Source organism: Microtus oregoni, unplaced genomic scaffold (assembly GCF_018167655.1).
Source record: "Microtus oregoni isolate MIOR12 unplaced genomic scaffold, Mior012 000002F_ref0000024, whole genome shotgun sequence".
In the NCBI taxonomy this organism is placed as follows: domain Eukaryota; kingdom Metazoa; phylum Chordata; class Mammalia; order Rodentia; family Cricetidae; genus Microtus; species Microtus oregoni.
In genome coordinates, this window is record NW_024543061.1 from 68,666,351 (window position 1) to 68,679,424 (window position 13,074).

Genomic DNA, 13,074 nt, shown 5'->3' on the forward strand with positions numbered 1-13,074 from the left:
GAGGCTTCCTAGGCCTTCACCTACCAGGCCGTGGGAGGCCTCTAACATTATTTTATTAATTTCTCAAATCATCGTTCAGGGAAAATGGTTACTTTTTCCTTTCTGAAAACCAGGGTCGAAGCTAAAACAAAGGCAGGGCTTAACCAATGCTCTTTCTGCTGTAGCTCAGCAGGCTCCAGACTTACCTGATGGCTGTTATATTTAAAGCATCATTTTACACTCAGAGTAAAAATGACAGATGGACTGAGCTTAATCCATACTCTTCATGTGCCTTACAATTTTATTATCACTGTGAATCACAATAAAATAAGCATGTTACATCACAAACATGCACATGCGTGTGCGTGCACACACTCACACAGAAAAGTGTTATGCAGGCTTCTAAGTAAGAAGAATCATCAATTCCAACTTAGCTGTGGATCCCACAGACTACAATAACAACCTGCTTAAACCACTGGAGCAATAGTGACAAGAAGTCACTATTATGGAAGTAACCAACCACTCTCTGTGCTGATTGGATTTGAGGCCCACTCAACAGGATGGAATTTATGCCTATACTACCAGTCTGATCAAACCCATATGGGAACACACTTCTGTTGCATTGCTAGACAAATGTTTCAATTGCTTTCCAAATGCATAAGTTTTATTACAGATTATTGCTGCTCTCAGTCTTTATCACAGAAACTTCTTTTTGCAGTAAGAAGTGATTTGACAACTGGAAGTGATCACTGAATGCTCAGCCATAAGTGGGACAGGGAACGTCATGGAAAGGGGCAAAAAGAATGTAAGAGCCAGAGGGTGGGGACGATGTCCATGATGTGTCTTCTGAACTTGATGTGGCTGATGTATTCATGCAGCCACTGCTGCTATGATTACCTGCATGAGACCTGGACAGATTGGGAACTGGATGGCAATCTTTCCATCACTGGTAGAAAGGGAGATCTGAGACCCCAGACAGAGGATACAGGTAGTTAATAGTTGCTAGATGTGGAGATGTAAATTTCTTCAATGACATAGCCGTTATTCATTTGCCTATACTCCAGGGACTAACTCCCAGTTTATTTCATGCAAGCAAGCCAATTAAACTCAATGGATCTCTCTTCCTCTCTCTCTCCCCCCTCCCCACCCCCCACCCCCACACAATTGTATAGCAATTTCCTCTGAACTGAAAAATTCCATCCTGGAAGGAAACTAATTCAGATTCAGAAAGTTCTAAAGGGAAGTTCCCTAAAACTCAGAAAATAAACAACTCAAAAGTCTTAACAAGCTCCTGAAACTGATCAGACGCAGGACACATTTTCTACCCAAAGGTTATATGAACAGTAAGAATTGGTGAGAAGAAGTTGTCTCACCAGTTGAACTGCCTACAAGCTCTGCAGAGCGCTTGAAGATTCCAGCTGTTATGAGTTGTCACCAGTTTGGGGAGAGTTTTCAGTGATCAACTGTCTTTGTGTCATTTATGTTCTGTAAATACTCCCTCATTCATACTCTTACAAGTAATTACAATGAACTCACTGGCTTACCAGATTGGACTTGGGTAGTATTGTTATTTTAATCTGTCACTGGTTCCCTATCTGGGGTCAGTAGACATTTATCTCCATAGAAATAGTGTCACATAATTCTCTCTCTCTCTCTCTCTCTCTCTCTCTCTCTCTCTCTCATTCACACACACACACACACACACACACACAGACACACACACACACACACACACACAGTAGGAGAGGAACTTGAGAGTTTGTTGGGAATAAGAAGAGTTTTAGTAGAAGAGATAGAAGGAAACGGTACATGAAAATGACACAAATTCACTAAATATTTGGACGAAATTAGTAGGGAACACCTCACAAATCAAACCTTGCCTTGCATGAAAAGTATAAGTTAACATCAAATAGTTCTATTTCTTTATAGGTACTATGTTGAAAATAGTCTTCATTGTCACAGGTTTATGCTACTTTGACACCACTGAGTCATCTGAGAGGAGGAAACCTCAATAAGAAGATGCCTCCATAAGATAGGGCTGCAGGCAAGCCTGTGAGACATTGTCTTAATTAGTGATTGACATGGGAGGGCCCAGATCATTGTGGATAGGGATACCCCTGGGCTGGTGGTTCTGGGTTCTATAAGAAAGCAGGCTGAGAAAGCCATGAGGAGCAAGTCAGTAAGCAGTATACTTCCATGGCCCCTGCATTGGCTTCGGCTTCCAGGTTCCTGTCCTGTTTTAGGTGCCCGTCCTTACTCCTTCAGTGATGAACAGTGAGGAAATAAACCCTTTCCTCAACTCGCTTTTGGCCACAGCAATAGTAACTCTAAGTAAGACGCTCAGAAAGCATTAGGAAATATCAGGATAGATTTTATGAAATAGAATATGTATATTTTTGTTTTTATAAATATATTCTGGAACAGGACTCTTGTTTTTAAATAATCCTCACTTTAACATCTCGTTCATTGAAAAAAATTCAAAATGTGGTCCTGTATAGTGTCACATTTACTATCTAGGTAAATTTTTTCTATTTAATAATCTCTATACTTAATATGTTATCTGTAAATAAGCCTATGTATGCTTCATTCTTTAAATTTCTACATTTTTATTCTATATGATTAAAAGGAATATTTTAAGTATTGATTTGTGCAATGTGCACAAATTTACTCAAGATTTGTGTCTTAGCTAAGGCTACCATTACTGTGATGAAAAAGCATGACCAAAAGTAGCTTGTGAAGAAAAGAGTTTATTTTACTGAGAGTTACTGAGGTTAAGTCAGAGCAGGAACTTAAACATAGCAGGAACTTAAACAGAGCTGATGCAGAGGCCATGGAGGGGTGCTTCTGACTGTCTTGATCACTGTATTTGCTCAGTCTGCTTTCTTATATAACCCAGGACCTCCAGGCCAGGGGTGACACCACCCACAATGAACTGGACCTTACATCATTAATTAGGAAAATGTCCTACAGGCGTGCCTACAACCTGATTTTATGGAAGCAGTTTCTCAATGGATGTTCTCAGATCCACCTCTTAGATGACTCTAGCTTGTGTCAAGTTGGTATAAAATAAAACTCACTAGCACAATTACTGAAATATGATTCTCAACATTATCTCTTTTGAAAAAAATAATTGAAAGCTCTGTACAGAAATTTGATTGAATCCTGCTTGCTTTTGCTTATGAAAAACATAAATACGTTGTTGATGGGACAAGGTCCAGAAATGGACTCAGGTAAGGAGAAGTCTGAGTGATTGAGAGAACATTCCAAGAAAGCAGGACAAGAGTCTTGTGACTCAATTCCTTCCAAACATGGAAATGTGGTTGGAATGCATTTTCTCGCTCCTCCAGGCACAACAGAAAGGAGTGGGCTTATTTCAGATTACTTATTAGTACTTACTGTTAGTAATCAATAATATTCAAGGTGTCCTCTGTGTGCGTCTCTGGAAGAGCATGTTTGTCATGCTCAGCTTGTCTTTGTTATTGTGTACAGCTAAAGCCTGTGAACTTTGCTCATGTGAACTGTCTCAACCCTCAGAGTACAGACGGCTGCTGCTCTGTACAAAGCCGGCTGCTGCACGAGGCTTTAGTCCACCTCATTTATTGGCTCTGTTCTCTCAGCTCCTACCACATCTGGAGCAGTGACACGTTGCTCCTTGTTATGCCAATAATCATGCATTCTGCTAAAATAAACAACTTAACTATGAAGCATCAGCTCTTTCATTGCGTTTGTGACTGTGTAGACAATCTCACACAACAGGAAAACAAGACACCAATGGGCAAATAGCTAATGTGCTGCTTAAGACATTCCATGCAAAGTGTAGAAAAGGATAGGAGATAAAAGAAAGAGCAATGTGTGCTGAGGTTCTAAGCAGCCATTTTTCAAAGGAGTTAGTCTGCTTCCTGGCCTTAAAATTCCATCTCATACATACATACTTGCATATGTACATATATGCATACACATGACTTTATAAAAGGCTGGTATCTTTTCACACATGGAAATTTTCAGCTACTTTTGGAATCGTACTTTCAGACTGTTCTGAACATCTCTAATCTTTGGTATCAGTGTTGGAGCCCTACAGTAAGATGACGTGAAATGAACATTCGAGTGAGCTCCTCCAATACTCACACATCAGAGCTTAAAGTAGAGCCGTTTATCCATCTCCAGTGCTTGTCTGGCAAGGTGTAATTTAGTCCAATCCAAAATGAATGTCCTCTTTTCTTTATCAAGTCCTTTACGAAGCTCTACAATCAAAACAGAGGAGAGGACTTAACCTGAGCCTGTGTGCTGTGACTCGTATTCCACAGCCTCCCGACACCTAGGTCAAGTGTCACCTGTGTCCGTCCTGAGTCCTCAGCACAGTTCATTCTTCCTCCCTTGAGGAATCTGTGCCCAGCATTTACAATTCTAGGACACCCACCTTACATATGCAGTTATTGGTTCACATATTCCTCTAGTCTCTCAGACTATAAGCTTCCATAATGTAAAGTCTCCACTGCCTTTGTGTGGAAGATCTGTTAAGTCAGGAGACGTTGGTGCAGCTTCAGAGATGTGCTAACATCTCTATTTTATAGAACAACTCACCAGTTCTTCTTGGTCTTGAATGAGCAGCAAAGTGGCTCCTTTTCTAGTGCAGTTAGACAGACCGTCCTTCCAAACACCGTTCTCTTGAGAAAACAGTATGCATTTCTCTCGGTGTGGCAGCCAGTCTTTGGGGCACTTTAGCTGGACTGGACTCTCTGAAGTGAGGAGCAGACATGGTGAATTTCACCCTGTCCCTGCTGCACCACAGCCAATTACACACAGTAGTTGCTTTGCTAACACACACTTTTACACACACAGTAACATGTGCTGGGACAAGATCACTGTTAATGACACATCAAAGAAATACAAATGACACAGAATTTATTTTATTTTTGTTTCTTTTAATTAACTTCAGACAAGGTTAACTATATGAAATTTTGATTAAAACAACCAAATATTCATTGTAGTGGTTTGATAAGAATGATCCCCATAGGCTGATATATTTGAATGCTTAGTTATCAGGAGTGGTACCACTTTAGGAGGCATGGCCTTGTTGGAGGAAGTGTGTCATGGGGGTGGGCTTTGAGGTTACAAAAGCCCAAACCAGGCCCAGTATCCTTCTCATCTTGCTGCCTGCAGATCCAGATATAGAAGTGTCAGCAACTACACCAGCATCATGTCTGCCTGCATGGTGCCATGCTCCTCACTGTGATGACAATGGACTAAACCTCTGAAACTGTTGTGAATGCTGCCCTTTACAAGAGTTGTCATGGTCATGGTGTCTCTGCACAGCATTAGAATACTGACTCTAAAGAATTCCTCTAAATCAAACTATTTTTTTGTCTTCCATGTCTTTGTCTCTGTGTGTGTGTCTTAAATGCATGCGTGTACAAGTACATGTGCCTATGCACGTGCGGAGGCCAGAGAAGGATGTAAGGTCTCTGCCTCTGTCCCTCTCCACCTATTCTTTAGAAGCAGAGTCTCTAATTGAATGTGAAACTAATACTGATTTCTTTAAAACTGGAAGGAGGCAGACCTCAGTGACTGTCCTGGGGTGTTCATTACATGGATGCTGAAGCTGTAATTACTGTCTCTAGGCTTGCACACAAACACTCTTAAGCACTGAGCTGTCTCTGAAGCTCCATATTTTACTTTTTAAGTTGCTGTTCGTCTGTAGTAATCAACTGTGCTATCAGGCTGAGGCAGCATGGTCAGGAAGCCAAGGTGCTAGATTTTAAGATCACATATCTTCAGTTTCCAATGCCATCACTTACCAGTCACATGACTTTTGACAAGTTCTTGACCTTTTTATGTCCGTTTTCTCGAACATCAGACCCACCATGATGTGAGCCTTGATGAAAGGTAATGTGGTATTGATCAAAATCAGGAAATCAAAATTACCTGTTGCCTTCGTACTGCTCTCTGAAACGTTCACATTGCATTTTTCGTCTGTTGTTTTCATCTTGTTCTCTTGAATGCCTTTTCCTACTGGCGTTTTTTGTACTAGCGGTAGATAGAAAACACAGGAAGAAGGTGAAATGTACATTTAACATACAATGGAATGGATATTGTATCTATCACTTCAGGAAACGAAGTCAACTCAACAAGCTTGAGTATGGACAGGAGACAATGTATTAGCAACATGTTAATAGGGGACCACTTTGGAGACAGAGTGAACAGAGAACCAGAAGAGCACAGAACAAATGGGTTCACACTGCTGTTGGTTACACCACATCTAAGTGCTGTAGGGAGCAGGGCCCCTTGTTCCGGCTGCTCGGCTAGCTTCTAAGGGCATTGTGGAGCTCATGCACCTCTCCCACCTCTGAACTTCACCCCTGTGGGGTGAGGATGCTCACACCCGCACCAAGCATAGGTTGCTGGCTGTCTTCTGGAGTTTGGCAGACACCTTATAAACTCATATTTAGGCATTGTGGTTTTCATTGTTATTGTTATCTTGTCACACTTGTGACCTTTTTAGAGTTCTATGTGCACATGTGTCATCCCCATAGTGATTCTCCAAAACAGGAGAAATGCAACAGGGGATATTGTCCTGTAACTGCCCGTCATTGTTCCTCCCCCAGGCTCAGGGTGGCCAGTTCATGTGAAGAAGCCGAAATACTATGGTGGAACTAGAGGAAAATTTTGTTTTGTTTTGTTTTTCAAGGCATGGTTTCTCTGTGTTGCCTTAGCTGTCCTGGCATTTGCTCTGTAGACCAGGCTGGCCTATGAACTCACAAAGCTCTTCCTACCTCTGCCTCTAGAATGTTGAAATTAAAGTCCTTTGTCACCACTGCCAGGCTAGAGAGAGAATTCTAAGGTAAAAGCTTTTGTTTCACTTACCTAAGACACCAAGTCCAATCACAGTCAGGACAAGAAGGATCAGCCCAACACAGCCGAGTTTCAGAGCCAACCAATGCCAGCGTGGGCACCGGCAGCTGTCTGAGAAGTTAAAGAAAACACACTTTTAATCTAGTTGAGAGCGTTTGCAATCAATGTGGTAGTTTGATCAACATGAACAATTGGATTCATGTTGAGGGTGGGGTGCAGAAAAGAGCCTTTCTTAGCCTCCTTACTACGAATTCTACATTGGGTCAAATGGGTGGTAGGAAGGTAAAACAATTGATGAAGAAGATGTCTTGAAAATTGCTGAGTGGGTGCTGTACAAAAATAAAGTATGTGATGGAGGAAGGTCATTGGTTAATTAATAAAGAAACTGCTGGGCCCTGATAGGTTAGAACGTATGTAGGTGGAGTAAACAGAACAGAATGCTGGGAGGAAGAGGAAGTAAGCTCAGACGCCATGCTCCCCTCTCCCGGGCAGACACGATGAAGCTCTGACCCAGGATGGACGTAGGCTATAATCTTCCCAGTAAGCGCACCTCGGTGCTACACACATTAATAGAAATGGGCCAGTCAGTGTTTAAATGAATACAGTTTGTGTGTTGTTATTTTGCTGTATAAGCTAGCAAGGCGGCCAGGAGCCGGGCTGTGGGAAGAGGCCCGCAGCTCCATCAACAAGTATGTGTTCTGCTATGGGAATGAGCCAGCAATTCCTCCAAGAAGGAGTGTCTTCCTTTATAGGAGGTACAGACACACACACACACACACACACACACACACACACACACACCTTAGTTTTTGGCTAAGTACCACCTTTGGTGCTGGTGATGTATAGCAATTCTAATATTTAACATGGGGCCTGCTTCACTGTTGTCTGTAATGATCTTCTCCATCTTGGAATAAAGTTTAGGCACCTGTGTGGTTTGTTTGTTCTGGACAGAGTTTCAATATGCTGCCCTGGCTGATCTGGAACTCTAAGCAGACCCCAGTGGCCTTGGCCACCGTGTTGTTTACAGCATTTTAACTACATTATTCTCCCATTATCTGCAAAGATCGAGCTCTCCAACTCTTAATGGAGAGCTGAGCTGTGGTTAGAAGCCATCGCTATGAATATTGCTTCCCACAGGCAAACACAAGGGAGTTTTCTGTCTTAACTGAGTATGTGCATAAGTGTGGCTGTGACTTTCACAGCTTGCTATGTACTAGCAAAATCTGTTTTGATTTTTCTTTTTTTTCCCTTTCCTTAAATGGAGTCTTTTCACCTTTTCATGTAGAGGAAGCAAGTGTGGCTTCCCTTTGACGCAGGAGTGTTGCCAGCGTTCAGAGAGTTCACAACTTGAGGCCACTATTCAGTAAAATGAGAGGTATTTGATCACAAGCCTGGGTGACTGGCAGGCTGTATTAGTCAGGGTTATCTAGGGTCACAGAATTTACAGAATGAATCCCTCTCTCTCCATATATATATGAATTCACTGGGAGGACTTTCAGGCTGCAGCCCAACAATGTTGGCTATGAATGGAGAGCTCGACTCTAGTAGCTGCTGAGTTCTGCAAGGCTGGTGTCTCAGCTGCTCTGCTGGGATCTCGAAGAAGGAGATGAAGGAATGTGCTTATGGGGGTGAGGACAAGCAGGTGAAGCAGCCCTTCCCCCACCCTTCCTTCTTCCATTGTCCTTCTATGGGCTTCCAACAGAAGGTGTGGCCCAGATTAAAGGTGTGCCTTCCAGTCTCCAGGTCTGATATAAAGGCATGTGTCATCCAGCCTTAAAGGCCAGATGTCTTCCTGCCTCAATTTCAGGATCGCAAACATGCCCTCATTTTTGGATTAATTACACTCCAGGCATTAGTTGACAACCAAGAAGAGCCGTGACAAAGGTGGTGAGGAGTGACTCATGCCTTGACCAAGACGGTGGGAGTGCTCACTGTGCCCTTCACAACAATGTCCAGCTCAAGACACAGAGTTACTCCTTCCTGGATTTTTCTATTTAACCATTGGATTAATATTTATCAACTTGTTGACTACAAATTATGAAAGTGTACCAGATTGAAACTGTTGATTAAGGGGGTTCTGTGCTATAACACATGCATCTACAATACTGCCTTGGTGAAATACCAGGTCCTGTATCTGTGCTTTTCTTGGTGACCATAGCAGTTACTACACAATAAATATCTTATGTATATCAGGAGTTCAAATACATTTAGTTATAAATGTGTTCATAAAGTATCATGATTTAGACAGTTTATTTTGACTTTAGGCAACTTTAAAAGCATGGGTGTCATATAAAACATAGTAACAATTGTTTTGGTTTATTTATGAAAATACTATGGAGAACCATTAGCTAGCTTCTATCACTCTAATTTAATTAAAATACCAGATTGCTCTTATTTGCTCTCTAGCATCTACATTCATAATGTTCTTATAAATTCTAAGAAAACTTTCCTAGTTGCCTTTTTGCTGTACTTTCTAGGGTTTCCTGTTGTCCAGGTTGACTTCTAACTCTATGTGGTTGAGAATGGCTTTGAACTCCTGATCTTCTGCCTCCACCTCCCAGGTTCTGGTTGGTATCATAGTTATGAACCACATCCCTTCCTAAGGTTTCCTTATTTTTGCAAAGTACCTTTTGATTTTTGATTAACACATATTTCCTTTTGGCTTTATATCTTTCTAAATATTAATGTAATTGTAATATAAATGTTAATGTAAATGAATACATGTTTTGAATTCATGTTAAATTTTTAAAATCAGATGTGCTGTTATTTACTATACTTGTCTTTTATTATTCATTGTATTTACCAGAATTGTTTATATATGAATTTCTACCTCTTCTAGATACATTTTATTTTATTTTCTTACATTATCCCAGACAACTGAATAGTTTAATCCAGACTGAAGACAATGACCAACTGTCTCTAGTCTCTAAACCAGCATTGAGACAGGACAGTCACTTAGATGAGTTAGTATCTTTGCAAATTTTCCACTGGAGAAAGAAGAAAAGGAAGGGGTGAAGAGAGAGAGAAGAAGAAAGGTGTTCCAGAAGAGTCATGGACACTGTAACACGTGTTTGGTGTAGTATCTGTAGACCCAACTAGCTACAGATGGCAGATTGTCACATACAGAAGGCTGCTTCTGTGTGGAAAGCACACTTCCTTTCTCCATCTTTAGTCTCTAACAAATACTCCACAGCAGCCATTCCCATGGCTGTGAAAGCAACCTCGGTGCTGTCAGTATCTACAGATTATATGAAGCATGCAGCAATACGCAAGCAGGTTACTTATAAGGACTACATTTTGTGTAAGAGACCAGCATGCATGCAGAGGTCTGCAAGCAACCTGCTGTGGACAGTGAGCAGGGCAGTATGGAGAGAGGTGACGGAACTGTCATGGAAGGAGGCAGTGTGTTAGACTTGAGGATATGGCTAGTGGCTGACCACAGCTGCTGTGTAGGTCGTGAGTGTCCTGGACAGGAGGCAGGACTGTAGGCAACAATTATTCTAAATTCCTGAGCATAGCATCTGGCCTGTGGTAACTGGCAATAAATATTGTTTTCTTCCTTCCTTTCTTCCTTTCTTTTTTCCATAAAGTGAGGGTTTTTTTATTTGTTTTTGTTTTAATTATAGGTAAAAAGCCTCTTAGGTGACTTTAAAAAAAATCTTTATCCATTCATGACAAAATTTAAAGAGCTCCTGTCGTCCCCGTACTCTCTGCTCTACTATTGGAGTTACATACAGAAGGGGCTTTGTAAACACTGGCTCTGTGGCAGTACCTGCTTTGGTACCCACAGAAAGCTAAGTCATCTCCACTGTTCCAGACATTTCAGTGGCTTTCCCCTCAACATCTGAACCTATGGAATGCCCTCCAAATCCCTCCACTGGTCACCATTCCTCCTGGTTTGATCTCTACAGCACACCGGGCATGCATGTTCCCCACATCACAGTCCTGTTCTCCCTCTGCATTTGCAGGTGCAGCTGCCTAGAAGGCTCCTCTCTCAGATACTCAGCCTTGGTCTCCAGAGACTTCCAGGGCTTGAGGCCAGCATCATCTCTCAGAAAGGCCTGCCTTGATCACTCTGCTTGACAGAATGCCAACTCTAATGGCAAAAATCTTAATTTCCATTTAAATGCTTTCTCGCTGGCATTCAAAATCACACTGTCTGACACGGGTATTTATATCACTGATTTAAACCTTCACAGTAATATAACATCTACAGGGAGAAAGATTTTTTCCTGTTTCTTCATGGCTGTTTCCCCAGTGTCTAGAGCAATGTTTGTCTCATAGTAATTGGTTATTTCTGAGTGAATAAATAAACCCCAGAGGCATTTTTATCTATTACAATTATATTTTTACATGACCATTGAGCCATCAAAACAAATCTTTGGCCTTTTGACCACAAACAAAATAGGTCACTACTCACGTCCCCCTTTCCGGTTCTCTTTGCTGGCAGATCTAATCACCGTGCTTCGAATTTAGCATGGTGTGAGCCCTTTAGCTAAATGCGTCCTGGTGGTTTCACAGTTATGCTTCTGCATCAACATTTTCTATCCGAACGCTATGTTCTGTTTCTATCTACTATTGTTTTGTTTTTCTTCAGTTTTATTCCCAGATTATTGAAGTTTAAAATAATGATTTTTTCCCTAATCTTTTTTTTTTCCTACATACGTTTTTTCTAGTCTTCTTGACTTGGGATCTTAGACAGTAGAGTTTGAGAAGAGCCTCCTTATCTTTCTCTATATTCATTTTCTTACAGTCTTTCTCCACTTTTGCTAGACATGATGGGAAAACCAAGACTTGCTTTTTCTCAACAACAAAATTACTGTTGCTACGAATTCTCCCTACACTTATCAAAACAGCAATTCCCTCCACTTTCTGTTCACCCTATGTAAGCATTATAATGAAGCTTATTTGCTGACTCGAAGACTTTCTTCTTGACTCCAGCTTTGGCAATGTACACAGTTCTAACAAGAAGCTCTGGAGTTGGAAGTCCACGTGTCATAACACATAGAATCGTCAGATTGGAAAGCAACTGCTTTAAGACGAATGTCAGTGGATTCAGTTAGCCAGCAGAATGGAATCGTGTGTCATGATCATTTTATAGACTTTCTGCCTGAGCTCCTGAGCTCTTACATCTCGGCCATCCTCAGGTTGTGTGCTACATCTGAACAACTGTCCACTTTTCTTTAGCTCGTATCACTAAATCCTCTGGTAGACAAGAGTGCTACTTTCAGTCATTGTTAAAGGGTTAATTCCTGACTGGCTTTGGTACCTTGTGTGGTACATCCATTTAAAACTGTTATACTTTGCAAGATAGAAACAGCCAGCTTTTTAAAAAAATACACGTACCACCACCACCAGCAGCAGCAGCACCAGCAACAGCAGCAACAGCAACAGTAGCTTTTGATTTAATTCAAGTCTTTGATTTTGACTGTGACGTTTCCCCAAGATTACCCTCCTTTCTGGGAGACAAAGACATTAGCCATTAAATCTACACTCTGCACTGTGAAGGGACATTGAGGTTGCTGTTCTGTACAGCTGGGCCACAGTGATCACATTCTGTAGGTGAATTCAGAACTGGCAATTGATTGCATCAACATCTCTTAAAACACGACGTGGCTCATGTAAGTAAAATATTCTTTCTTCAGGATTTTCAACAAAGTCTGAATAGGGGAAGTGATGCTCAGGTTTTCTGCTGCCTAATCGAATAAAAATGGAATGCATGACCTTCCCAGAACTGTGGTTTTCTGCAGGCATACTGCCACAGTATTTAACACTAACATAGACACAGACCTGCTTCTCACCTTCAAAGCAGTGACTTAAACCCACACATTTCAGAGGAAAATTTTAACTCTGGAAGATAATTTAAATGCCAGAGAAGAAAAGCTGCTTACCTGGGAGAGGAGCTGGAGGGGATGCCTGCTTAGGCTCTTGGGTCCTGGCTAGGTTTAAGTCAGCGTAGACCACTGATGCATCCATTGTAGGTGGGGGGACTTGACAGTGAACTTGTGGACAGGAACAGACTCCAAGGTCTGTGAGTTGAAATAAGTGAAAAAGGAAGTCCACTGCGCACTCTCTGCTGTGTGGGTCCACACCCACCCACACTGGTAGCTGAGGGTTTCTCCATAGTTACTGACCGTGGTGCCTGTCTGCTCACAGGGCTTACTTTTTATTATTTTTTTAAACAAAGAATTGCAACATACAGGACACAAAGTTTGGTTTTTAAACATATTTCTGGGATGGTCTCTT

General features: G+C 41.5%; 1 protein-coding gene and 1 long non-coding RNA gene across 2 annotated transcripts in view; one reads left to right on the forward strand and one right to left on the reverse strand.

The window, feature by feature from the left end:
- LOC121439989 overlaps positions 1 to 2,957 on the forward strand; it is a 21,558-nt gene extending 18,601 nt beyond the window's left edge. The window contains exon 4 of the long non-coding RNA XR_005973316.1: positions 2,876 to 2,957. This is a non-coding gene — a long non-coding RNA (uncharacterized LOC121439989). The remainder of the gene's footprint in view (positions 1 to 2,875) is intronic.
- The window catches only part of LOC121439981 (killer cell lectin-like receptor subfamily B member 1B allele C), a 14,087-nt gene extending 1,283 nt beyond the window's left edge, over positions 1 to 12,804 (reverse strand). The window contains exons 1-5 of the mRNA XM_041640664.1: positions 12,720 to 12,804; positions 6,841 to 6,939; positions 5,930 to 6,003; positions 4,561 to 4,701; positions 4,105 to 4,220 (exon numbers count right to left, since the gene is read on the reverse strand). Coding sequence (XP_041496598.1) covers positions 4,105 to 4,220; positions 4,561 to 4,701; positions 5,930 to 6,003; positions 6,841 to 6,939; positions 12,720 to 12,804 — 515 coding nt within the window. The remainder of the gene's footprint in view (positions 1 to 4,104; positions 4,221 to 4,560; positions 4,702 to 5,929; positions 6,004 to 6,840; positions 6,940 to 12,719) is intronic.
- Between the last annotated feature and the right edge of the window lie 270 nt (positions 12,805 to 13,074).